Raw genomic sequence first — 23,731 nt, forward strand, 5'->3', positions numbered from 1 at the left:
CACATGTGCAAAAATGTTTGTAGCCGCCCTTTTGGTAGTGACAAGGAACTGGAAATTGAGTGCAGGTCTCTCGATTGGGGAATGGCTAAATAAGTTATGATATATGAATAATATGGAATATAACTGTTCTATTAGAAATGATCAGCAGGATGATTTCAGAGAGGCCTGGAAAGATCTACAGGAACTGATGCTGAGTGAAATGAACAAAACCAGGAAATCATTGTATATGGTAACAGGTTATACAATGATTAATTCTGATGGACTTGGCTCTTTTCAACAATGAAGTAATTCCGGCCATTTCCAATAGATGTGTGATGGAGAGAGCCATCTGCATCCAGAGAGGGGACTGTAGGGATTGAGTGTGGTTCACAACATAGCATTTTCACCATTTTTGTTGTTTAATTGCTTCTTTCTGTCATTTTTTCCCTTTTTGAGCTGATTTTTCTTGTGTAGCATGATAATTGTGGAATTATGTATAAAAAAATTGCACATGTTTAACATGTGCTTGCTGCCTAGGGGAGGGACGTGGAAGGAGAGGAGGGAGAAAAATTTGGAACACAAGGCTTGGCAAGGGTGAATGTTGAAAACTACCTTTGCGTGTATTTTGAAGATAAAAGCCTATTTTTTTTTTTTTTTAAAGAGAGCATTCATTCACAACATATGACTATCAGGGCATGCAGGGTCAGAGGGGAAATCCCATTTTAGAGATGGAAAAACTAAAACCTTTAGTTTGGGGAGCTTCCCCAAAGTCACAGCAAATTTCCATCTTATCTTGGAAACAGCTGATTCTTTCCTCCCTGAGATTCTATTAAGAGTGTTTTTGTTCAGTTATTTCTCGGTTGTGTCCAACTTTCAATGACCCCATTTGGAATTTTCTAGGTAGAGACACTAGATTGATTTGCCATTTCCTCCTCCAGCTTATTTTTACAGATAAGAAAACTGACTAGACTAAGGAGTGAGCAAAAGGAAAATTACTGGAAAACTAATAGGGGGCTACATCTATTTTCATAGGATCATAATGTAAAGGAAGGAACCTCAGAGGCCATTTTATAGACAAAGAAACTGAGGCACAAAGAGACAAAGTATTCTCCAATGCCATACAGATAGTATGTGATTTTAGAAGGGGGAGGGATTTGAACCCAAGTTATTTGACTTCTAATCTAACAGTCTTTCCAACAGATTATTTTAGTAATTCTGTTCCTAAACCTGCCCTAAGTAGGAGAAATCGGGATGAACACCATTGTCCATCATCCACTGGTGAAGAAAAATCTCTAGAGCTCTCTTCCAGCTCTGAAATCCTGTTTCTCTGCCTGGTTCTCTTCCAAGATCCATTCTTGGGCTCCTGGATAGCCTAGGGTCATGTGGAAAAGTGGGAAAAATCCTGGAAGTTGGAACTCCAGAACATGACACAATGGTTAAAAGTCCTGGCTCCAGGGTCAGAGGATCTAAGTGGAATCCAATCTATATTATCTTGGGCTTCATTAATGAGGGGATTAGACTGGATGGCCTGGGAGATCCTGTTTATCTCTAGACCTAGAATCCCATGACCTGATTCAGCCTATTATTCGCCCTGGCATTTAGAGGAGGTCATTTCATCTCTCAGTGACTGGGTCCTCTTATTTGTGGGGCAGAACATAGAAAGATCAAGAAGATCCAAATTCAAATTTAGCCTCAGACATTGACTAGCTGTGCAGCCCAGTTTGCCTCAGTTTCCCCATGTGTAAAATGAGCTGATGGCAAACCACTCAAGTAGCTTTGCCAAGAAAACCCTAAATGTGTCCACGAGAGGTGGACACAACAACAAAAGTGACATTATTATCCCCATTTTGCAAATGAAAACTTAAGCAGACACACATAGGTGACTTTTCCAGGATCACACTAGGAAGTAGGCATCTAGGTCTCCGAGTCCAGTGGCTGACATTACCAGCAAGCCCCACCAGCTGGTCCCTGATCCACTGCCCCCCATTTCCATTAACTAAGCCCTTCCCTTTGTACGTTTCCTCCTCCAGTCTGTCCGATGTAAGTGGACTCCTCCATTAGAATGGAAGCTCCCTGGGAGCAGAAGCTGTTTCAGCCTGTGTTTTCCCAGGACACGGTTCCTGGACTGTATTGGTACCCTGGCCATTCCCAGCCACCCCCCAAACACGCACATGACCAGTCAATGGCTCACCAAGGACACTGAACTTATTTATTTAGGAAAAACCTTAAAGGAAGAAGACAGGCTACTGGTTACAAGTTCCATCCATGAGTCATGAGGATTGGGGAGGGGGCTTTCATGGGTGCTTTGATGGAGGAGGCAATCACTTCCCTGGAAAAGGCAGTCCAGGGAAGGCCTTGGGAAAGCCCGGGCATTTCCAGGCAGCAGATCACTTGGACTCCCCCCCACTTTCTTAGGAAACAGCATCAGCCTTTCTTGAGATTTCCACGTCCTTCACCTCCTCCCTCAGGTTTAAAGTGCAGCTGGTTAAGAAGCAGGAGTAGAATTGGGGAGGAGGGGGTAACTGTACTTCTCTCAACGGGCCCCCAGAGTGTGTCTATCCAAACACACTTCCCACTCAACCCAGGATGCCCCTCAAAGGCTTCTCGTTCACCCAGACTGAGGTGAATGTGGCTCCTTCTCCACCCACCGTCCCACTGGAACAGGGTATCCTTCCCTTCCGATACATGCCCTTCCTCCTGGAAGGTTTCGAGGATGGGGTCCCCACTTCTAGGGGGGCAGGAGAAGAAGCCCTGCTTCACCTCGGGGGAACACCTGCCCTCCTTTCCCTAGGCTAGCGGGGGCTCTAGCGGATGCCCTGGAGAGGGTCTGGACAGCGAGTCACAGCTGGTGCCTGGGTGTCCAGAGGAGCCAGAGAAAGGTTACCCCAAAGCTTGCTCCTTGTCTCCACCATTCAGATGGCAAAGAAAGTCTCTCTCTGTTCCCTCTGTGGTGCGTTTATAGCAAAACCAAGACTAAGACCCGGGGCTGTGCCTCCCCACGTTCAGATGTTCTCCCCAGCAAAGTAAGGAGCCCTGGGAGAGGATCTCTGGGGAGGAGGAGGAAGATTCTCCAATGAGAGAAGAAAGCTCCATTTCTAGCTTCCCCACCCCAGAATCGCTGCCGACAGGATCCACTCTCCTTCCTGCCAGCTGCTCACATCTAAGACCCCCATCCAGCTCCATCTGAGGCCCTGGGAGAGGGATACAGTGTCTCCGTCCAGCTCCCAGAAGGAACCTTCATTTCCTATTTCTCTAGCCCTGAACTAGGTAACTGAAGGGCTGAGTCAATGTAACCTTCAAAAATAAAAGTTGAACCCCGAGGACCCCATTTGGCCCCAACGTTCCTATCCCTCACCCCCACCCAGCTCCTCAGAATATATTAACATGTGCAGCATGGATTCCCGCCTCCCCCTACGCTCAATAATTGCCGTGACAAGCGGGCAGCAGTCCAGGTCCATCCAATGGCTATAGGGAGGGGGGTGGGGGCCCAGCCTCTCCTCTCCCCTACAGGAAAATGGGAAGCAGTTCCAAGGGAAAGGGGTTTGGGGGAGGGGAGGGGAAAGGAAAGAGGAAGTCACTCCTCAGCCCCCTCCTCCCCTGGGTGGGTGGGACCGGGGGATTCCTCCACCTCCAGGGAATGGTGGCCAGGGTGGGAGCCAGGATGCTCCTCTCTGCCGTGCGTGAAAAAGCTCATCTCCTCGTGGCTCGCCTCTTTGCCGCAAGCCTGGCAGCTACAGTGGACAATCTTCTCCACCAGCTTGTCCACTCGAGGCATCTCATCGTGACTGGGGCAGTCCAGCGTCACCTGTGGAAAACAGGGGAGAAGGGAGATACTTCCCACTTCCACTGACGTTCCGGACATCATCCCATCCCAGGGTCCCCTTCCCTTCCTGGGGTTGCAGGCCCAGGAGGGCAGAAGGGGAACGGGTCTGAGAGCGGGTGGGTCGTGGCAAAAGGAGGGAGAACGGAGGGCACAGCGGTGATGAGGAAGGAAACGAGACAATGGAGGGCAGGGGAAGGGGGGATGGGTGTGAGGAGGGACAGAGCGGCCCATTACAGAGGTCATCTTGTCCGAGCGGCCAGCAGCAACACTCTAGGGCAGCCGCTCCTGGTATTATGATTGTCCCCATTTTATAAATGAAGAAACAGGCTGAGAGAGTCCAAGGGACTTGTTCAGGATTGCGCCTAGGGTCTGGAGCATGGGGATCCTTGTGATCCCAAATCCAACCTTATCCACTGCACCACCCCGCTACCGCTAAGAACAGGAAAATCAGCAGTGAATGTTGGAAACGCAGGGGAAATGGAGGAAAAATGGAGACAAAGTGGACATGGAGGAGATAAAGGAGACAGAAGAGACAAACTGAGAAATGGAGGGGATGATGGAAGAGACAAAGGGGAGATGGAAGTAATAAAATGGAGACAGATGGAAGAGACAAAATGAGAAATGGAAGGGATGGATGGGAGAGACAAAGGGGAGATGAAGGTAATAAACTACAGGAGGCAGAAGAGACAAAATGAGAAATGGAGGGGATGATGGAGGAGACAAAGGGGAGATGGATGTAATAAACTGGAGGAGACAGAAGAAACAAACACAAGAAATGGAAGCCATGTTGGGGGAAACAAAGGGGGATGGAGGCAGTAGAAGATAGAGGAAGGGGAAGCAGACAAAAGAGACAAACCTGAGAAATGGAAGCCGTAGTGGAAGAAATAAAGAAGGGATGAAGGAATAAACTGGAGGAGACAGAGCAAAGATGGTGGAGACAATGAGTTGAAGGTAAAAGAAGAACGATCAAGATGATGGATGGCAGCAACAAAGGGAAGACAAAGGCCACAAGGTGAAAGACAGAGGAGGGAGATGGCAGAGGCAGGAGAGAAGGAGCTCGCCGAGGTGGGGAAGGAAGGGCAATGGGGACAGCTGTGGCTTCTACGAAGAAAAACCTGGCGTGGCTGGTGAGGAGGTGGGGAAGGGTGGCTTCCCAGAGACATACTCACAATTTCCCACATGGACTGAGAGGGCATGCAGGAATCACAGTGTACCAGGGACTCTGTAGACTGGGGAAAGGTGTTGGGGACACTGTAGCTGAAGCACTGTCCCAGGCAGGCCCTACAGGGCAGCAGAAGGAAGGGGGAGGGGGAGGCAGAAGAGAGACAAGAAAATTCAGTCATTCTCCATCCTGCTTCTCTCGGACCCCCAGAGGGAGGCGGGGGGGTGGCCAGGGAAGGCTGGGCCTGTCCCCGGTTCTGGAGCCTCAACCAAGGAGGAGCTTCACTCCCCCTCATCCCAGGTCTTCTCTCCCTCCCTCAGAGCCCCCCTCCTCCTCCCCCATTACTCCCCCCCTCCCCAGCTCCCACCTGTTCTGAATGGATTTGGATTTGCAGCCGCTGTGCCCCACGATCTGGGTGATGTTCTTGGCTTCACACCAGGCGCTCTTGTCTGGAAACAGAGCCAGCTTGTTGATGGGAGGGGGGGCCGCCAGCAGCACCACGGGGAGGAGGGCGCCCACCAGGACCCACAGCATCATGCCCGACACCACCAGAGCCCTGCAATTGAACCCAGAGCCCAGAGATGAGGCCCTGCTGCCGGGAGGACTGGGCCAGGATAGGGGAGCTCCTCCCCTGGCAACACGGGAAAAGGCCTGTGTAAGATGTCTGCAACCCCTCGGGAGCAGTGTGAGTGACAGAGTGTGTTATCTCCTGCACATCGACCTCCCACTCCTATCAACACTCAGTCCGTGGGCATTTACCAAGTACCTGCCCTGCGCCAGGAAGAGACAACAAAGATCGAAATAAGTTAGTTAGTCTGCCCTCTCCCCAAAGGAACAATACATAAAATGCAAAGAAACCAAGGGGCACGAGTTGGGCTGGGGATCAGGAAAGGCCTCATGCAGAAGGCAATTCCCAAGAGAAGCTAGGAATTCTGGGAGGTGAGGGCGAGTCCATCCCATTCACGGGCTGTAGCCAACGCAAAGGCCTGGATGGAGACTGGAGCTGAAAAATCTTATGTGAACAAGGAAGGGAAAGCAAGTTTGGCTAGACTGTAGGGTGCAGGAAGGATAATGCTGAGCAACAGAGTTGGAAAGACCAAGGTTGAAGGGCTTTAAATTACAAAAAATGAATTTATATTTGATCCTAGAGGTAATAGGGAGGCATTGAAGTTTACAGAGGAGAGGAGTGACATAGTAAGATCCAGGCTTTCATAAAGAGGCAGCTACGTGGAGGATGGAGTGGAGAAGGGAAAGATGGAAGCGTGGAGGCCCATGGAGGCTGCTACTGCAATAGTCCAGGCCGTGGCTATGTGAAGGGAAAGAAGGGAAAGATGAAAGAGACGGCCTTGGGGAAGAAACTGGCCTTAGAGTAATGAGGAAGAAGTCAGAAAGGACTTACAGTGAGGGGAAGGGTAGAGGAGCCCTTGGTACAAGGATGCTCAGAGGGGGAGTGACTTTAAGGGGAAAGAGAAAGAGTTCTGTTAGGAGTGCTGGGTCTGAGACAGACCAAATACACTGCTGGTGAGATGTAGCTGGGAAGGAACAATGGCTGGACATACAGATGTGTGAGTCTCCTACAGAGAAATAACTAAATCTGAGGCAGCTATGCCGTGCAGTTGCTGGAGCACCAGCCCTGAAGTTAGAAGGACCTGAGTTCAAATCTGACCTCAGACACTTAACATTTCCTAGCTGTGTGACCCTGGGCAAGTCACTTAACCCCAATTGCCTCAGCAGAAAGGAAGGAAGGGAGGGGAGGGAGGAAGGGAGGGAGGAAGAAAGGAAGGAAGGGAGGGAGGGAGGAAGGAAGGAAGGAAGGAAAAGGAAGAAAGAGAAAGAAAGAGAAAGAGAGAAAGAAAAAGAAAGAAAGAGAGAGAAAAAGAGAAAGAAAGAGAGAGAGAAAGAAAGAAAGAAAGAAAGAAAGAAAGAAAGAAAGAAAGAAAGAAAGGAAAAGAAAAGAAATAATTAAATCTGTGGGAGCTGATGGAGTCAACAAGAGTACAGAGAGAAGAGAGAAAAAGACCTAGGAGAAAGTCTTGCAGGATATCCACAGGAGGGAGAAGGGTGGATATAGAGGATGATTACCTGATCAAAGGAGGCGGAGAAGGAGCAGTCCCTCAGGATTAAGATCTATTCCCTCCTCACTGCTACTGCTTAGAATCTTTAGTGCCTTCCAAGTCTCACTTCTAATGCCATCTTCTACATGAGATCTCCCAGGACCCCCCAGCCTAATGCCTGCCTAATGCAAAAATACCCCTTGCATCTGATTGTCTTTTGTTTGTATTTGTATTTATTTACCTATATCTGTACATCCTATTTCCTTAGACAGAATGTAAGTTCCTTGAGGGCAGGAACTATTTCTTCCCATTCTCTAGAAGATCCATCATCACCCGGGGCTCTCTCTAAACTACAGCTAGTTTCCACCCAGCTGTAGGGATATATTCTCAACCAAACAAGAGATAGAGACAATTACAGAAGATAAAATAGCTAACTTTGATTAGATGAAATGGAAAAACTTCTGCACAAACAAAATTAATTCACCTGGGATAAGAAGAGAAATGGTTAAATGAGAAAAAAATCTTTGCACCAGATCTCCTGGTAAAGATTTGGTATCCAAGACACATAAACAACAGATAGAGAGAGATAGGTATGTTATACTTATAATCAAGTTATAATTAATATATGAATTTGTGATTTATTTAGGATACATAAATATATGTATCCTAAATAGGATGCACAGAGGATGGATTAGAAATACATATATATTGAAAATAATTAAGTGTTCTTTGAGATACATATATAAATATATATACATGTATGTGTATATGTGTATATTTGTATAAATGTATATATACACACACATACACATGCCAAAAGTCATCCTCAAGAGGCAAGTGATCAAAGGAGATGAAAAAACAATTCTCAAAAGAGGAATCAGGGGGCAGTTAGGTGGCGCAGTGGATAGAGCACCAGCCCTGAAGTCGTGGGGGAAAAAAGAGGAATCACAAACTATTAAAAAAACGAATTATTAAAAACATCAAAACCTCAATAATGGAATATAGATCAAAGCAGCCCTGAGGATTCATCTCACTCTCTGTAAATGGGAAAGATGGCATTAGACAGCATTAGTCAATGCTGGAGGGACTGTGAGAAAAAAAAAGGTCCACTGGTGCTTGTGGATGGTCCTGTGAAATTGTATAATCATTTTGAAAAGTAATTTGGAATGATGCAAGTCACTAAAAGGTCCATACTCTTTGACCCAGAGATTCCATTACTGGGCTTAGACTCCAAGTCATTGATTAAATATATATGTTTATGCAGCACTTTTGATGACATCAAAGAATTAGAAACAAAGTAGATTCTCATCGATTGGGAAAGGGTTAAACAAATTGTGGCACACTAATGTAATGCCGTGCTACTGTGCTGTAAGAAATGATGAAGGTGAAGAATACAGAAAAGCAGAGGAAGATCTACATGAACTGATGCAGAATAAAGTAAGAAGCAAGAAAACAATACACACAGAGACCACAATAACATAAACAGAAAATATCACCACACATGGAAAATAAAAAGTTAATGTTGCAAAATGATAAGATGGCCAGAAAATAAGAGAGATGAAAAGATATTCCCACACCACCCTTTGGCAGAGATGGGAAGTCCACAGGTGTTGCATATTGCACGTATTTCAGATTTTTTCAGTGTATTGGCTAGTTATTCTGATTCTTTCCTCTTCTTTTTCTTTCTTTTTTTTGTTTCTAAAAAATACTATTTCTTACAAAGTATGGCTCTCTGGGAGGGGAGAGAGCGGGATATTGAAGGAAATTATGGTGATATAAAGAATAAAAGACATCAATACAAACTTATTTAATAATTTTTAAAAAAGGATCCTCTCTCCATCATACAGACAAGAAGCCATCCGAACTTCGCTTTAAGATCTGCGTTGATCCCCATTCCACTTTTGGGCAGCTCTAATTAGCAGGATTTTCTTACATCAAACCTAAATTTGCTTCTTTACAACATTGAACTCAACGTTCTTGGAATTGCCCACTGTTGCTAAAGAGAACAAGTCTAATCCCTTTTCCATGAGATAACCCTTCAAATACTTGAACCACAGCTTTCCTGCTAACTTCTCTTCTCCAATCTAAACAATCCCCAGTTCCTTCCATCCTTATATGGAAAACACTCAAGGCCCTTCATCATCCTGATTATTTTCCTATGGACTCTCTCCAACTTAGCAATATCCTTTCTAAAACATGGTATCCAAAACTGAATATAGTACTTCAGATCTTGGACCAAGGCATAGCAGAGCAGGACCATCCTCTCCTGATTCCTGAAAACTGTGGTTCTCAATGCAATTTTTAAAAATCACTTTTTTAAAAATACCCTATCATACTATTGATTCATATTGAGCTTGCAATCCACTAAACCCCCAAACCTTTTCCCAAAAAACTATTTGTCCATGCTTTCCCCACCAAAAACTTTGGAAATTAACTTCTTGAACCCACATAAGACTTTACATTTACCTCTATTGGACTTCATTTAAGTAGATTCAGCTCAGTTTTCTAAGCTAACAAGTCCTTTGAGGATGCTGAACATTATCCAGCGTGTAAGCCATTTTCTCCAGCTCTGTCATCTGCAAATTGGATTAATACAGCAAATACTGCCTTTATATAAATCACTGATATAAATGTATAATAGTGACAAGCCCAATCCAGCTCTCGGCTGAACCAAAGCCTGCCCGGCAGTAGTTGTAGGAAACTAAGGGATACCATTCACCTGTTTTACAAAATCAGAAACCAAGAAAGGTCTGGACGAAGGACTGGATGATAGAAGCTGAAATCACAGAGCCAGAAGAGAGTACTCAGACCACACAAAATGTTAGAGGAGAAAGGGGGCTTAGTCAATCCCTTTATTTTTCAGAGAGGGAAACTGAAGACCAGATATGGGAAATAATTGTCCAAGATGTGTTCCTGGCACAACCAAGGATTCTCAAGTTTCCAGACTCCAAGCACCGTTCTCTTTTCAGAGCCTCAAATAGAAAGGTCATGAGCTCATTCCCCTCTCAGCTTCTGGGCAGAATTATTAATGAATCTCTCCATCACCCCTTCCATCTCCTCTCCTCCCTCTCTTCCAATTCTTCTTTCTTCCTCTCTTCCCCTTTTCCTTCCTTCCCTCTCTCCCTTCTTCTTTCCCCTCCTTCTTCCCTATCTCTGTCTCTCTCCTCTCTTCTCTCTCTCCCCTGAAGAGGGGAACTTGGACATGACAATGAAGCAAAAGTTTGGGCAAGTCTGCAAAACTAAGGACATTTCTAGCATGGGCCCCAGGGACAGCCTGCATATCTGGTGTCCAAAGGCCAGCCCAGTTAAGCTTGAAAAGGCTCATCGCCAGAGAGCTGGCCACAAGGGCTTTTTCATCTACAGAGACCATTTGTATGGTCTGCCCCGGTGGATGGGGCACCAACGTCACTGAAATTCCAGATCTCAGACACTAAAGCAATATTTATTCGTTAGACATTTTTCAGTCATGTCCAGCTCTTCGGGATCCCATTTGGGGTTTTCTTGGCAGAGATACTGTAATGCTTTGCATTTCTTCCTCCAGCTCATTTAACAAATGAGGAAACAGAGGCAAAAAACGCTAAGTGTCACACAGCTAGTAACTGTTTAAGGGTGGATTTGAACTCAAAAAAATGAGCCCTCCTGACTCCAGACCCAGTGCTCCATCTACTATGGCGCCACCTCACTACTCGGTAGCTGTCACTCTTGTGGTCAAAGGATTCCATCCAATTTATTCATTCACTTCTTCAGTGAACATTAAATAATAGTGTCTCCCCACCAGAGCTATATCTCTCAAACACACTACAATCTCATTAATATGAAATTACCTCTAAGGATGCAAATGGCAACCTCATTCACTCCTACCCTTCTCAAGCAACTCTTGCCCACCTTCTGCTATAAGTCTGCCACAGGACCCACCCAATACATTGAGCTGCATCAAATAAAATATAATGCAGTGGGAGTAAATATAAAGTGCTGCTCTGGGCTCAAAAAATCAATGCAGAAGTACACAGTGGGGGAGACATGTTGGATATACCTGGGGTCTGGTTCTGGCTCTGGCAATAGCTCCTCCTGTGATCCCCCAAAAAGACCGAGGGTCTTAGTGAACCGAAGATTGACAAACTGGCTAAAGCCCTACCCAGATGAGAGTGGAGTGGAATTTTCAAAGCAGAGCATTGATTAACCTCAGAGAAGACAGAAGATCCACATTTCTAGGGTAAGAAAATATTTGTAAAAGTGCATAACCTGGTGCCTGGCACATAGTAAGAGCCATAAAATACTAGCTGTTATTATTGTCACCATTAACAATCCTAAGCACATAGTAGTAAATATAGTAGCACATTTACATTGCATTTTATTGCCCACAAAGCACAGTATTTCACCTAATAATAATAACAATAGTAACATAGCATTTATAGAGTGCTTTAAGATTCACAAAACACCTAACAAATATAATCTCATTTGATCCTCACAACAACCCAGGGAGGGAGGGAGGCAGAGGTGCTAAAATCATTCCCACTTTGCAGATGAGGAAAGTGAGATTAAGTGACTTGCCCCAGGGTCACACAGCTAGGAAGTATCTGAGACTGAATTTGAATTCAGGTCTTCTTGACTCTTGAGTCCAATGTTCAGTCCACTGAGTCAAGTATTATTATCCCATTTCACTGATGAGGAAATTGAGGTTCAGAGACATTTGCCCATGGTCACATAGCTATGCAGTGACCCAGGCAGGATTTAAATCCACAAAGCCCAAGAGAAATAAATCTTTTTGTATTGGACTGATTTCCCCCCATGCTGGAGGTTAGGGAAGAGAAGTGGGGGGAAAGGGGAGAGAGAGAGAGACACAGAGACAGTGAGACAGAGAGAGGGAGAGAAAGGAGAGACAGAGACAGAGATAAAGAGAGACAGACAAAACCAGAGTCAGAGACAGAGACAGAGAGAGGAGAGAGACAGAGATAGAAACAGAAACAGACCAGAAGAGGCAGAGACAGAACCAGAGAAAGGAGAGAAAAATAGAGTTAGAAAGTGAGAGATAGATAGAGACAGAAAGAGGAGAGAGAGAGAAGAATAGGGTGAGAGAGAAAGTCTCAAGCAGAGACAGAGAGAGACAGACAGAGATAAAGAGAAAGACAGAGACAGAGAGAGGAGAAAGACAGAGATAGAAACAGAGACAGACCAGAAGAGGCAGAAACAGAACCAGAGAGAGGAGAGAAAAATAGAGTTAGAAAGTGAGAGATAGATAGAGACAGAAAGAGGAGAGAGAAAGAGGTGAGAAAGAAAGTCGCAAACAGAGACAGAATGGAGAGAAAAAAGGAATAAGAGTTAAAAGAGAAGAGAGAGACAGAGAGGGAGGGAGAGAGGGAAGGAAGGGAAAGGGGAAGAGGGGAGAGGAGAGGAGACAGAAGGGGAGAGAGAGGGAGGGAAAGAGACAAAGACAGAGAGAAGGAAGGGGAGAGAGAGACAGACACAGACACAGACACAGAGAGAGAAACAGAGAGCTCAATATCAAGGGTATGACAGTCTAGAAGGAGCTGGGAACCACCCAGTTTTGCCAGCAGATGGCAGTGCAGGGCCACAGCTCAAGGAGACTTAATTCAGGTCCTATTCAGGTCCCAGCAAGAATTTAGTTCTCTTCCCTGAAGATCAATTCCATCCAGGGGATGACGGCCAGTTTACCACTTGGATGACTTGGTGCTCATCCCCTACACCCGGAGCAGTGTCCCTCCCCCTGCCCCTTCCTCAATCTATAGGAAGGGAAAAGGATAAAGAGAGATTCAGAAGCCAGAGCAAGGCTGCCGGGCAATCCGCCCCTCAGATAGAAAATTCACACTTTCTGGGAAGGACCCAAGGGCCGGGAGTCAGGAACGCCGGGTTCTAGTCCTGGATCATTGCATGACCTCAGACAATCCTTCCCTCTTTCTGAATTTCTATTCCCCCTTCATCAAACGAAGGCAGGCAATGGGCAAGGAGAGAAACACTACTGGATTTGAGCTCGGAATCACCTGTGTGACCTGGTGAGAGAATTCTCTCTGCGCTTCAGTCTCTGTGGAGTGAGAAGATTTATTAGCAGGTCCATAGCCCTAGGAAATGCCCAAGGAGAGGGGAAGCTCCTATCTGGGGAGCTGAGAGGCTCTGACTGGGGCAAATGTTGCCACTGGCCAGGTCCCCTTCAGGTAGCTGAAAGCAGAGGAAACGAAGGAGACTGTGGGTGTACCCTCGGTTGTACCGAGTTAATGAAATCAAAATAATTAACCAGATCCTGGTATGACCCGATGAAGTTCCAAGTGCTGAAATTCTGGATTTCCTGTTATCTTCCAGATCTTCCTAGCAAATGTCTGCCACTGGACAAGGCGGTCTAGGGGAAGGAGAGTGGAGATGGCTCAGCACAGCCCAACCTACTACCACAAAGCTGTCCACTCCTACCATTAGCTATCTGCAAACATCCATGGGATTTCAAGCTGAAAGAACTCTTACAGCTCACCCTGAGCACCCTCATTTTACCCAGAGAGGAAATAAGCTTCAGAGAGAAATGGGGGTGAAGTCCGGGTTAGCCCCCTGGATACCTTAGAATCAGCCGGAGTCAGGATAAGCAAAAGTCCTTGATGTTTATTCTTGGTCTTTAGGGGTAGAAGTGAAGGGGATGGATGCAGGATCTCTGGACCTCTCCTCTTCGTCTCCTGCCCAGAAGTGACTCTGGCTAGTCTTACTCCACCCTCTAGTCCCTCCTACAATTCTCTGTATACACCAATCATTGAGCCAGCACAGGATAGTGGGAAGGGCCATTTCCAAGCATATGCTAATAGAGTGTTGTCCAATTAGTAATTAGCCTTAAGTGCTGGGTTGTCCAACTTCAGTGCATCAATTCAGAGTTCTCTAGCCCTTTACAAATGGGTGACCCAAGGTCACCCTAGTAGGAAGGAGCCCAGGTCCAGGGTGCTTTCTACTACCCCACACTGAAGGTCTGACTGATGGTGGGTCAGGAGTGTGTGTGTGTGTGTGTGTGTGTGTGTGTGTGTGTGTGTGACAGAGAGAGACAGAGACAGAGACAGACAGACAGACAAAGAGATACAAGCTGACACAGATACAGGTGGTGAGGAATTAGACTTTGGAGCTAGAAAGGACCTCAAAGTCCAAAACCTCCCCCTCCATTTTACAAAGCAAGAAACTGAGGCCCAGAGAGACCAAGCAATTCTGCCCAAGGCCAGATAATGAGCGACAGGATTTGAATCCAGGTCCTCTCACTGGCAAGTACGTGGTACTATAGTGTATAGAGCCCTGAGTCTGGAGTCAGGAAGACACACCTTCCTGAATTCAAATCTGGCCTTGAACACTTACTAGCTGTGTGACCCTGGGCAAGTCGTTTGACCCTGTCTGACTCAGTTTTCTCATCTGTAAAATGAGCTGGAGAAAGAAAAAGCAAACCCTTCCAGTATCTCTGGGAAAAAAATTCCAAATGGGGTCACAAAGTCAGACATGTCTGAAAAATGATCCAGCAACTTCCAACTCCAAACCCAAACACTTTTTATTGCCTCACACTATTTCTTGGGTGTTGAGGAAATGGGGGGCCCTTAAAGAATACAATCTTGCCACACACATGGTCTCTAGCCTTCATTATTGGGGTCCAGTCCTGCTGGCTCGGCTCTGAGATCTTCCTGCCCTTTCGCCTGTCCATGGGCTCTTCAGGAAGGGATGTTCCCAACCTCACCCTGAAACATCGTCTCTTCAGCTCCAACATGGAACTGGGGCAAGAATCCTGGCTCTGATGCATTCGTTATTTGACAACAGACAAGTCCCACCCTCTCATTGGGCCTCAATTTCCCCAGCTGTAAAATGAGACCATCGGACAATGGACGATACAACCTCAACCTCCTTTCCAGATTGACTCTCCATCCAGATTGACACATTCTATGTTCCATCGAAATGAACCTGGAAGCTGTTTCTTACACACCATCTCCCATCCTGCATCTTTGCAGGCTGTACCGACCCCTGAGTGCTCTCCTTTCTCACCACCATCCCTTGAGATCCTCAGCTTCCTTCCAGCTCAGCCCATGTGCCATTTCCTCCACAGAGAAAGCCTTCTCTTGTGCTCTGCCATATACAGAGCCTCTATAAAATGAGAGGGACAGCCAAGAGACGGCAGTTTGAGCTTTCAATCTGAGATCCTGCAAATCACAGAATCTCCAAGTTGCAAGGCCAAAGGAAATCCCCCCTTACATCATCCCTCGCCACTGTGTGTCCATCTCCAGCCCCTGGGAGCTGACAACTTCCCCAAAGAGCCTCATCCCATTGGTGACCATCTGATTATTGGAAAGGTCTTAATGGCACATGTTTAACATGTTTAACTGGATTACTTGCCATCTAGGGGAAGAGATGGGGAACAGAGGGAGAAAAAATTTGGAGCCCCAGGTTTTGCAAGGGTGAATGTTTTGAAAATAAAAACTTTAAAATATTTTACCATAAAGAAAAACCACATGGAGAACAAAAGAAAAGAAAGCTCTTATATCGAACAGACATCTGCCCTAAGACTTCCAGCCAGCAGCCCTAGAATGGTCTTCCAGGACAAGTTTAACCTCTCTTCTACATGACAGTTTAGACATTTAAAGGCCAGGATGGTTCTTGCCCATCTCTTCCCTTATCCATACACAACATCCTGTAATTCCTTCAACCAACCCCCATATGGCATGGTGTCAGGTCCCTCCCCAACTCTGCAGAGGTGGGTCACTTTCTTTCTAAAAAGGGGTGCCCCAAATCCAGGAAGTTTTTAAATGTATTTCTCTTTTTTCCCCAGACCAGGAGTTTCCCAAAGGTACAGTGTCCTTCCTCCTCTGTGTCTACCCTCAAGTTTCCTAGACCATAGTCTCCTCATAGGGTTTGATTGGTCCACCCCACCACCTTCACATAACCCAAAAGTCATTTCAGGGAAGTGTGACCCTACTCTCTGATACAAATATCTATGGAGGATCACAGAAGGATCAGGCTGCAAAAGGACCCAAGCCAGGGAGAAGGTTGGATACAGACAGGAGAGATACCAGCCCTATTCTCCTTTCCAGACAATGTTTGGGGTCTGGATTTGATTCCTGGCTCTGTCACTAATTATCAATCAGCCACTCTACTGAGACTCAGTTTACTCATCTGTCAAATAAAGGTGAGTTTTAAAACACTTGCCTCATAGAGCTAATACAAAGAGGTCCTTCTATCAACTTTAAAGTACTACATAAAAATAAGTTATTATTTGCACTCAATCAACAATCATTTATTAAATGACTATTATGTACTAGGTGAGGGCAGAAAGAAGACTCAGTAGATATCAACTCATCCCAACACACATACACAGGAATAGTACAAAAAACCCAGCGGGGATCCGACCTTGATCTTGAGAAGGCTCCTCATAGCCTCTATCCCTGGCCCTCCTCCCTGCCTCCCTCAACATTCTTGCCACTTTTCCCTCTCCCATCCAGCAAACTTCACTTGGAAAACCTAGAGTTTGAAGGAAGACCAGAGCCAAGGGAGATCCCAGAGACTTCTAGGGAGGTGCGAATAAGGAAACAAAAGAGAACAGTTGGACAGAAGGAGAAACCCAAAGAGATCCAAGAGTCTCTGAAATCCCTTCCATCTCTAAACCCATGATCCTGTGATTATTTTTCATGAGCCCATTTCCTCTAGTTTCAAATAGAGAGGCAGCTAGGTGGTGCTGTAGTGGATAGAGCGCAAGCCCTAGAGTCAGAAGGACCGGAGTTCAAATATGATCTCAGACTCTTTCTAGCTATGGGATTTTGGGAAAGTTACTTAACCCAGATTTCCTCCCCCAGAATAACACAAAATAAGGAGTCTGAGCACGAAAAAAATTCACAAGCCCCCTCTAGCTCTAAATATGATCTAATAAATTTTGATTATTGAATTGATATAATTTGGTCCATTCATTTTAATTGGAGGAAGCCAGGAGGAAATATCTTCCCTAAGGTCACACAATTTGGTAGAGACCGAGGTGAGAATTGAATCCAGTCAAATGTTCAGTCTCTCACCTCAGCATTTTTCACTGTAATGAATTGCCTTGAACGCTAGAGAAATTTCTCAGGGCCTTTCTAAGCAAAGAGGAGATGGGAAATGAATGCAAGACCAGCTCTCTGGTTTCCTCCAGCTCTCTAAGGAATTCCAGCTTCAGAAAAGATCTTAAAACTGGCACTGGGTTGGGAAATAGGGGGCACTATGTCTTCCGGATGCACTTAGGTGTCTAGCATTGTGTGGTCCTGCCATTTTGAAATATTGATGAAGTCAGCTCCTTAAATCCTATGTGTCCTTGGGCAAGTGAATTCTGGCTTTTTAGCCTCAATGTCCTCCTCTGTAAAATGAGAAAATTGAATTAGATGAACTCTAACTTCCTTTCCAGACCTAAATTCTGTGGTTTCTTCCAAATACCCAAAGGCAAAGGCTAAAAGGAAAACAGCTTAAAATGTTTTCTGCTAGAGGGGCTAAAATCACAATTGGTCATCGGAGGGCTCTGGGGAGCTCCCTCAGGAAGGCCCAAACTGAGGGAGAAAGGATTAAAATCAAGATTTGAGAACAGAGCCTCAGCCAGAAAGGCCAGAAAAGAAAAGGGGCTTCCCACACTGTTCTCCCCTAAGGCCTCAGCTTCAGCCCGTGTCAGGGTGCCTCTAAAAGCAACTGCGTGATAGTGAGAAGGCACTGTGCAAATCTGTTTTTTTCGAAAGGTTCTTTCGGTTCCAAACCCAGGGCTTATAGCTCCAAGAGTGTCTTGGAAATCCTAAACAATGCGCCCCTCTCTCCTGACCCAGATGTAAGTAAACACACACAGTGGGAAGACCTGGATTGTAGTCATAGCTCTAACTCCAAAAGTTCCAAATGTGACCCTGGTCAAACTCACTAAGTTTTGGTTTTATATGGATTACAATCAATATCTTCATTAAGTGTTCCTCTCAGCTCTAAAATTCTGTGTTCTAAAGTCTCTCCCAGTTCTGATATCCCGGGTTCTAAGGATCCTCCAGCTCTGACATCCTGGGTTCTAAGGGCACTCCCAGCTCTGACCTTCTCTGCTCTGAGGTCCTTTTCCAGTCCCAACATTCTATAAAATTGTCAATTCTCAGGGTGGGGGGCTACATCTACACCCCCCAACATACACACACATACACACATACACACACACACACACACACACACCTTACCCAATACTTTTTAACGATAGGCAGAGGGAACCACACCCTTCAAGTCAATGTCTTTCCACCCTTCTACCTCCAGACAGCCCTCAGAGTTGGAGGGCTCCAGCAGGGACCCCCCTCCCCAACACACATCGAGAAAACAGTCTCCAAAGAAAATTCCTAATAACAAGCCTCTGTGCTAATGCAGGGACCCGCCCTGGCCCTCACATCTGTTCAACAGAAGTCTCACTGCAGACCCCACCAGCATCTTTGTCATGTGCTCTCCAGCTCTCTCCAGCAGCAGCAGCAGGCTCCCCAAGCCTTGGGCTAGAAAGAGCTACAAGTTAAACCTAACAGACTGAAGTTTCACTTAGGAATAAGGCTGTCCCCCTCCCCAACACACACACACACACACACACACATACACACCAGCACTACTACCATTTCACAGAGCCAGATATACATCTCCATTCTAAAATCACCTTTTGGGGGGCGGAAGGGGGGGTTCTCCTTTGGCTCTTCAGGATCCCCAAAGGAGGCTCACCAGGGGTGGGTGAGAGTTACCAATCCCCAGCAATGAATGACTCAGTCTTCACCTACCCCTCTTTCCTCAGCCTCTGGGGCAAATTCTGCCTGATTCTGCATGGCGGTATCACAGAAAGAAGGGGATCAGAAAAAGAATCTAGTTATTCCGCAATTAACAAAGGGGAAAGGGGGCCCTCTGCCAGGTTTTAGGTGGTGAACAGACTTGAAGCTTTCACTCCAGTCCTAATCTCTGTTTTTCTAAAGGTTCCTTCAGCTGCAAAGCCAGGGCTTTCGGCTCCAAGAGTGCTTTGGAAACCCTAAACAATGTGCCCCTCTCTGCTGACCCCTGCCAATGTGCCCCAGCTGTAAACACACACACAGCTGCCTCCAAAGCTTCCGTGAAAGATCAATATTAACACAGAAGGGAGGCCGGGCAGGTGACCCACAGAAAGGGACGCTCAGCTCAGCTAGAGGCCTCGAGAGCACCAGAATGGATGGGGTGGGGTGGGGGAGAATTCCCTGGAATCTTGAAAGCCCTCCCCCCCTTTCCCAAAGAATCCAAGAGAAAGACAAAAAGCTCCAGAACTGGGACAATCGGGTACTTGGGGAGGGGGGGGCAGGAAAAAGTTCTAAGCTGGGGGAGGCACTTCCCCTTCCTAATTCAAAGCTCTTTTTGTATCCCCTCTGTAGATCTCTATGCCCTTCCCGCCCCAAAACCAGATTTTCACTCCAGCGAGTATGTGGAAACGGAGGAAGAAAAGAGAGACTGAAACAGAGGGGAAGGAGAAGAGAAGAAGAGGAAAGAGGGCACAGAAAGGGAAAGGAAGGCAAGAAAAAAGGCAGGGATAGAGAATAGAACGCAGGAAGACGGAAAAGAGGAACACAAGAGAGAGGAACAGGAGAAAAAGGGAGGGAGAAAGGCAGAGGGGGAAAGTAAGGCGGAGAGGGAGAGGGAGAAGACGACCGAGAAAAAGAGAAAGGGAGACGCGGAGAGAGAAAGGAGAGAGGAAGAAAAGAAGCGAAAAGGAGAGCAAGAAGAAAAGCGAGGAAGGAAAGAGAAAAAGTAAAGGGGAAAGAAAGAGGAAAGGGAGAAAAGGAGACACGGAGTTAGGGAAGGGCGAAAGACCAGGACAGCGAGAAGAATCCAGAGAGCGAGAGGCAAAAAGACGGGGGACATCGAGAGAACGGAGAAAGAGCTCGGGGGCTGAGAGGGCAGGGGACTGGCCGCGAGCCCCAGGAAGACAGATCGGGAGGCAGAGCCCGGGGGCGAGGGGGGGGCGGGCCATCCCCCACCCACCCACACTGCCCAGTTCTTGCCGAACAAGTCTCCAGCGCTCACAGGTTGATTGTTTTTTGTCGCTCTTCACCCCGAAATCGAAGAGCTGGAAATGGGGCCTCGAGTTCGGAAAAGGCTCGGACCCGGGCTGCGGCCGCCGCTGCCGGGCCCTGCCGCTCTCTTCCCTCCCCCGCGCCCCTTCTCCGGCCGGCCCTTCCTCGCCCTCCTCCGGCTGCGGCCAGGCCACTGCCCTGATGGCTCGGGGAGAACACTGAGGCTCCGCGATGCAGCCCAGCCTCCCACTCCGTCTCGTCCGCTCCCCGAAGCTCGGTCCTCCCTGCCCGCCCCTCCGGGCTGGGCTGGGCTGGGCGGAGAAGGTCCTAGTCTGGTCCAGGGCACCCGGGAGCCCGTCCCTCGCAGGGCGGACGGGGCGCGCGGGGCCAGGACTCACGTGCGCGGAAGGGTTTGGCCCCCATAGGGCTACGCCAGGCCCTGGGGGCGGCGGGGACGGAAGCCCGGATGATGCCGCTGCCCGCCCGCCGCGGGATCCCCTCGCCGCAGCAGCCCGCGGGCGGCCCGGGCGCGGGGGCGCGGCGGGGACAGCCCCACGCAGGGTGCCCCTCCAAAGGGAGAGGGCGGGCGGGAGAGGCCGGGCCGGCGCGCAGAGCCCGGGCGAGCCGAGCCCCGCCGCCCCCGCCCCGAGCCCAGCACCCAGCGCCGCCCCGGTGGCCGGCCGGTTTCCCCGGAGCGCCCGCCCGGCGGGCCCGGGACAGCGGTCCACTTCCGCGGGCCGGGGCGGGGGCCCCCGGCAGCCGCGGCGGGAAGGCGCCTCCGGCTCGTTCCAAACCCTGCCTGCTTCGCCGGGCCGGCCCGGCCCCTAGCGCCCCTCCTCCCGGGGGGGGATGGAGAAAGAAGGGGAAGAAGAGAGGAGGAGGGAAAGAGGAGGAAATGGAGAGAGGAGGAGGAGGAACAGGGAGGGGAATGGGGGGGAGGAAGAGGGCGAAGGGAGAGGAGGAGGGAAGAGGGAGGAGAAGGAGAAAAGGAGGGGGAATGAGGGATAGGGAAGAGGAGAGAGGAAAGGGAGGGAGGAGGGGGATAAGAGAGAAGAAAGGAGGGGGAAAGGAGAGTAAGGGGGAGAGAAGGAAAAGAAATGGGGAGAGCAGAGGAGGAGAGGGGAGGAGAAGAAGGAAAGGGGAGACAGGAAGAAAAAAGAAAAAGGAAGGAAAAGAATAATGGGGAAGAGAGGAGATAAGGACAAGAAAGGGGGGTAAGAGTAGGGGAAGAGATGAAAGAACGGAGGAAAGCGGAATGGGAAAGTAAAAGGGGAAAAAGAGTGGAAGAAAAAGCAGAAATTACATCTCTGGGGGTAGTGGCAGGAAGTTTTCCTAAGGGAGACAGTGGGACTGCTAGTACCCAAGAGAGATGGAGATGAGAGGGGAGCCAGGCCCTAGAGCTGCACTTGGGAACTAAGGCTGAAGGCCGAGGACTGGATAAGGAAGAGGCTGCTCTAGCTTCTACCTGCACGTGGATAGCCCATCCTAAGGCAGGTTGTCTCTCAAAATGAGCTGATTGTAACAGGACAGGCCCAAAGAGAAGACAGGAAAGGAACAATTTAAACCATTTTCAGAGACCTAACATGAACTGATGCTAGGTAAAGTGAGCAGAACCCAGAGAACATTGTAGACAGCAAACAAGATTATGTGAGGGAGTTGGCTCTTACCAATTCAGTGATTCAAGGCCATTCCAATAGATTTAGGAAAGAAAATGTCAATCACATACAGAGAGAAAACTATGGAGGCTGAATGTGGTCAAAGCTTGGGATTTTTACTTTTTTGTTTGATATTTTCTTTCTTTCTTTCTTTCTTTCTTTTTTCTTTTAGTCTGATTTTTCTGGCTCAACATGACATATATTGGAAATGCGTTTAAAAGGATTGCACATAGTTAATCTATATCCATTGATTGCTGTCTTGGGGAAGGGGGAGGGAAGGAGAAAATTTTAGAACACAAAGCCTTGTTTTCTGTATACAATGTTCTCTTGGTTTTGGTCACTTTACCTAGCATCAGTTCATGTAGGTCTCTGAAAATGGTTTAAATTGTTTTCTCTTTGAGCCCGTCCTGAATTTTGAAAACTACCCTCATACAACACTTTCAGTCAGTATTTTTTCCTAATTTCTCACTAGAAGTTCAGAATCACCAGAAATCCGAGCTGAAGGTGCCTTAGAAATTATCTCATTCAACTCCATCCTTTTACAGATGAGGAAAAAAGGCAAAAAGGATTAAGTGACTTGTCCAGGAGCACACATCTAGTAAGTTTGGGAGGGTAGATTTGAACTCAGGAGGATGTCTCCCTATCTCCAAGCCAGCCCCCTATCCCTTGTAGCACTGGAATATATGGGGAAGAGGGAAGATAAAAGTTTGCTCTTTTCGTTCTCACTATAAATATATTAGCACGGTCAGAAGCCCCAACTACCCACCTCTCAGGGCAGCCTGTCTTTTGAGGGTTGTTAAGAGCAGAATAGCAAAGGCCCCCAATAATGTTGGGTGACTAAATATTGGAGCTAAAAGGAACATTGAAGACTATCTGCTCTAAGCTTTCTTCCAGAGATTTGCCCAAGATCATCCAGCAATTTAACTGGAAAACTGGGATTAGAATTCAGGTCTCCCAACTTCCAAGGAACTTCCAAATATACATTTTGCCCACTTTGCTACCAACCCTCTCCTCTCTCTTGCGATTGTCCACCCCGGTTCTGGCTTTGCGGGATGTCATGTGGGTCCCCGATGGGAAAGGCAGGGCCACGGGACTCCCGGCTTCCAGAGACACACCTGGTTGGCAGCAGAACTGGGTCTGCCCAAACAAGCCCGGCTGGCATGGGCCACGGGGGCCCTGAGGACAAAGCCACCTGGTGCAGATGTGGGCTGGGCCAGGACACGGGGGGAGGAGTCAGAGCGCCATGGGACCTCGGGCCAGGGTGCCCGGGTCAGGAGGCCCACTCCTCCGGCTCCTTTGAAAACATCTGGCCTAAGGCACTGACCTGCAAGCCGAATGGGCAGCAGGGAGCTGTTCTCTTCCTGAGTCCCTGGAATGTGAGCTCCCACCGAGTACTGGCTGGAGACAGCTGTTTCCTCTAATCCCATCAGCCCAGGCTCCCACAGGAGTCCAAACCTCTGCACTCTGGTGGAAGAGAAAGAAAAAATAAGCAAAGTCTCTCAGAGGCTCAGGCAGCTGAGATCAGTGGAGTCGGTGCCAGGGCATTTGGAGCCTGGAGGGCAGCCGTGAAAATCCGCTCCCCTCCCATCTGAGCCAGCAAGACCCAGGGTGTTTCATCACTCACCTTCCTGGCCCTGTTTTCTGCCGGCTCCTCCCTGGCAGGGAGAAGTTGGACCTTGGGGAGACAGCCTAGCCTGACTTCATTCTACAGAGGAGTAAACAGCAGAAGGAGAGGGGCTTCCTCGGAGCCGGACAGAGAGAAAGCCGGGGAGCCGGGATGTTAACCTCCATCTCCTGGCTCCCCATTCAGTCCCCTCCCAAAAAGGCCACTCACTGCCCGGAAGATCACATGGCAGTTTGAGGCCCTAGCTAATAAGAGCTCGCATTTCCAGAACGTGTAGCACTCGGCAAACCACCTTCCTCCTCATCCCCACTGTCCTAGTCATAGTTTCAGGTTTCTGAAGCAATTTATGAATTTCATCTTTTTTGAATGCAAAGTAAGTGGAACAAGTGGGGTTATTTTTGTTTGATAGATGAGGAAACTGAGTCTCGAA

General features: G+C 47.8%; 1 protein-coding gene across 2 annotated transcripts; it reads right to left on the reverse strand.

Moving 5' to 3' along the window:
* Positions 1-2,166: 2,166 nt before the first annotated feature.
* Positions 2,167-23,370, reverse strand: LOC100932002 (neuroblastoma suppressor of tumorigenicity 1). 2 transcript variants are annotated; one of them, XM_031962733.1, is made up of 5 exons: positions 23,302-23,370; positions 23,002-23,141; positions 5,332-5,520; positions 4,972-5,083; positions 2,167-3,784 (listed from the first exon to the last, which is right to left on the reverse strand). In XM_031962733.1, exons 3-5 carry the CDS (start codon positions 5,499-5,501, stop codon positions 3,554-3,556), a joined length of 513 nt encoding a protein of 170 aa, XP_031818593.1. In that variant the 5' UTR covers positions 5,502-5,520; positions 23,002-23,141; positions 23,302-23,370; the 3' UTR covers positions 2,167-3,553. The 2 variants fall into 2 exon arrangements, with proteins under 2 accessions (XP_031818593.1, XP_031818592.1); XM_031962732.1 differs by lacking the exons at positions 23,002-23,141; positions 23,302-23,370 and adding an exon at positions 20,033-20,292.
* Positions 23,371-23,731: the final 361 nt, after the last annotated feature.

Source organism: Sarcophilus harrisii, chromosome 3, assembly GCF_902635505.1.
Source record: "Sarcophilus harrisii chromosome 3, mSarHar1.11, whole genome shotgun sequence".
NCBI lineage: Eukaryota > Metazoa > Chordata > Mammalia > Dasyuromorphia > Dasyuridae > Sarcophilus > Sarcophilus harrisii.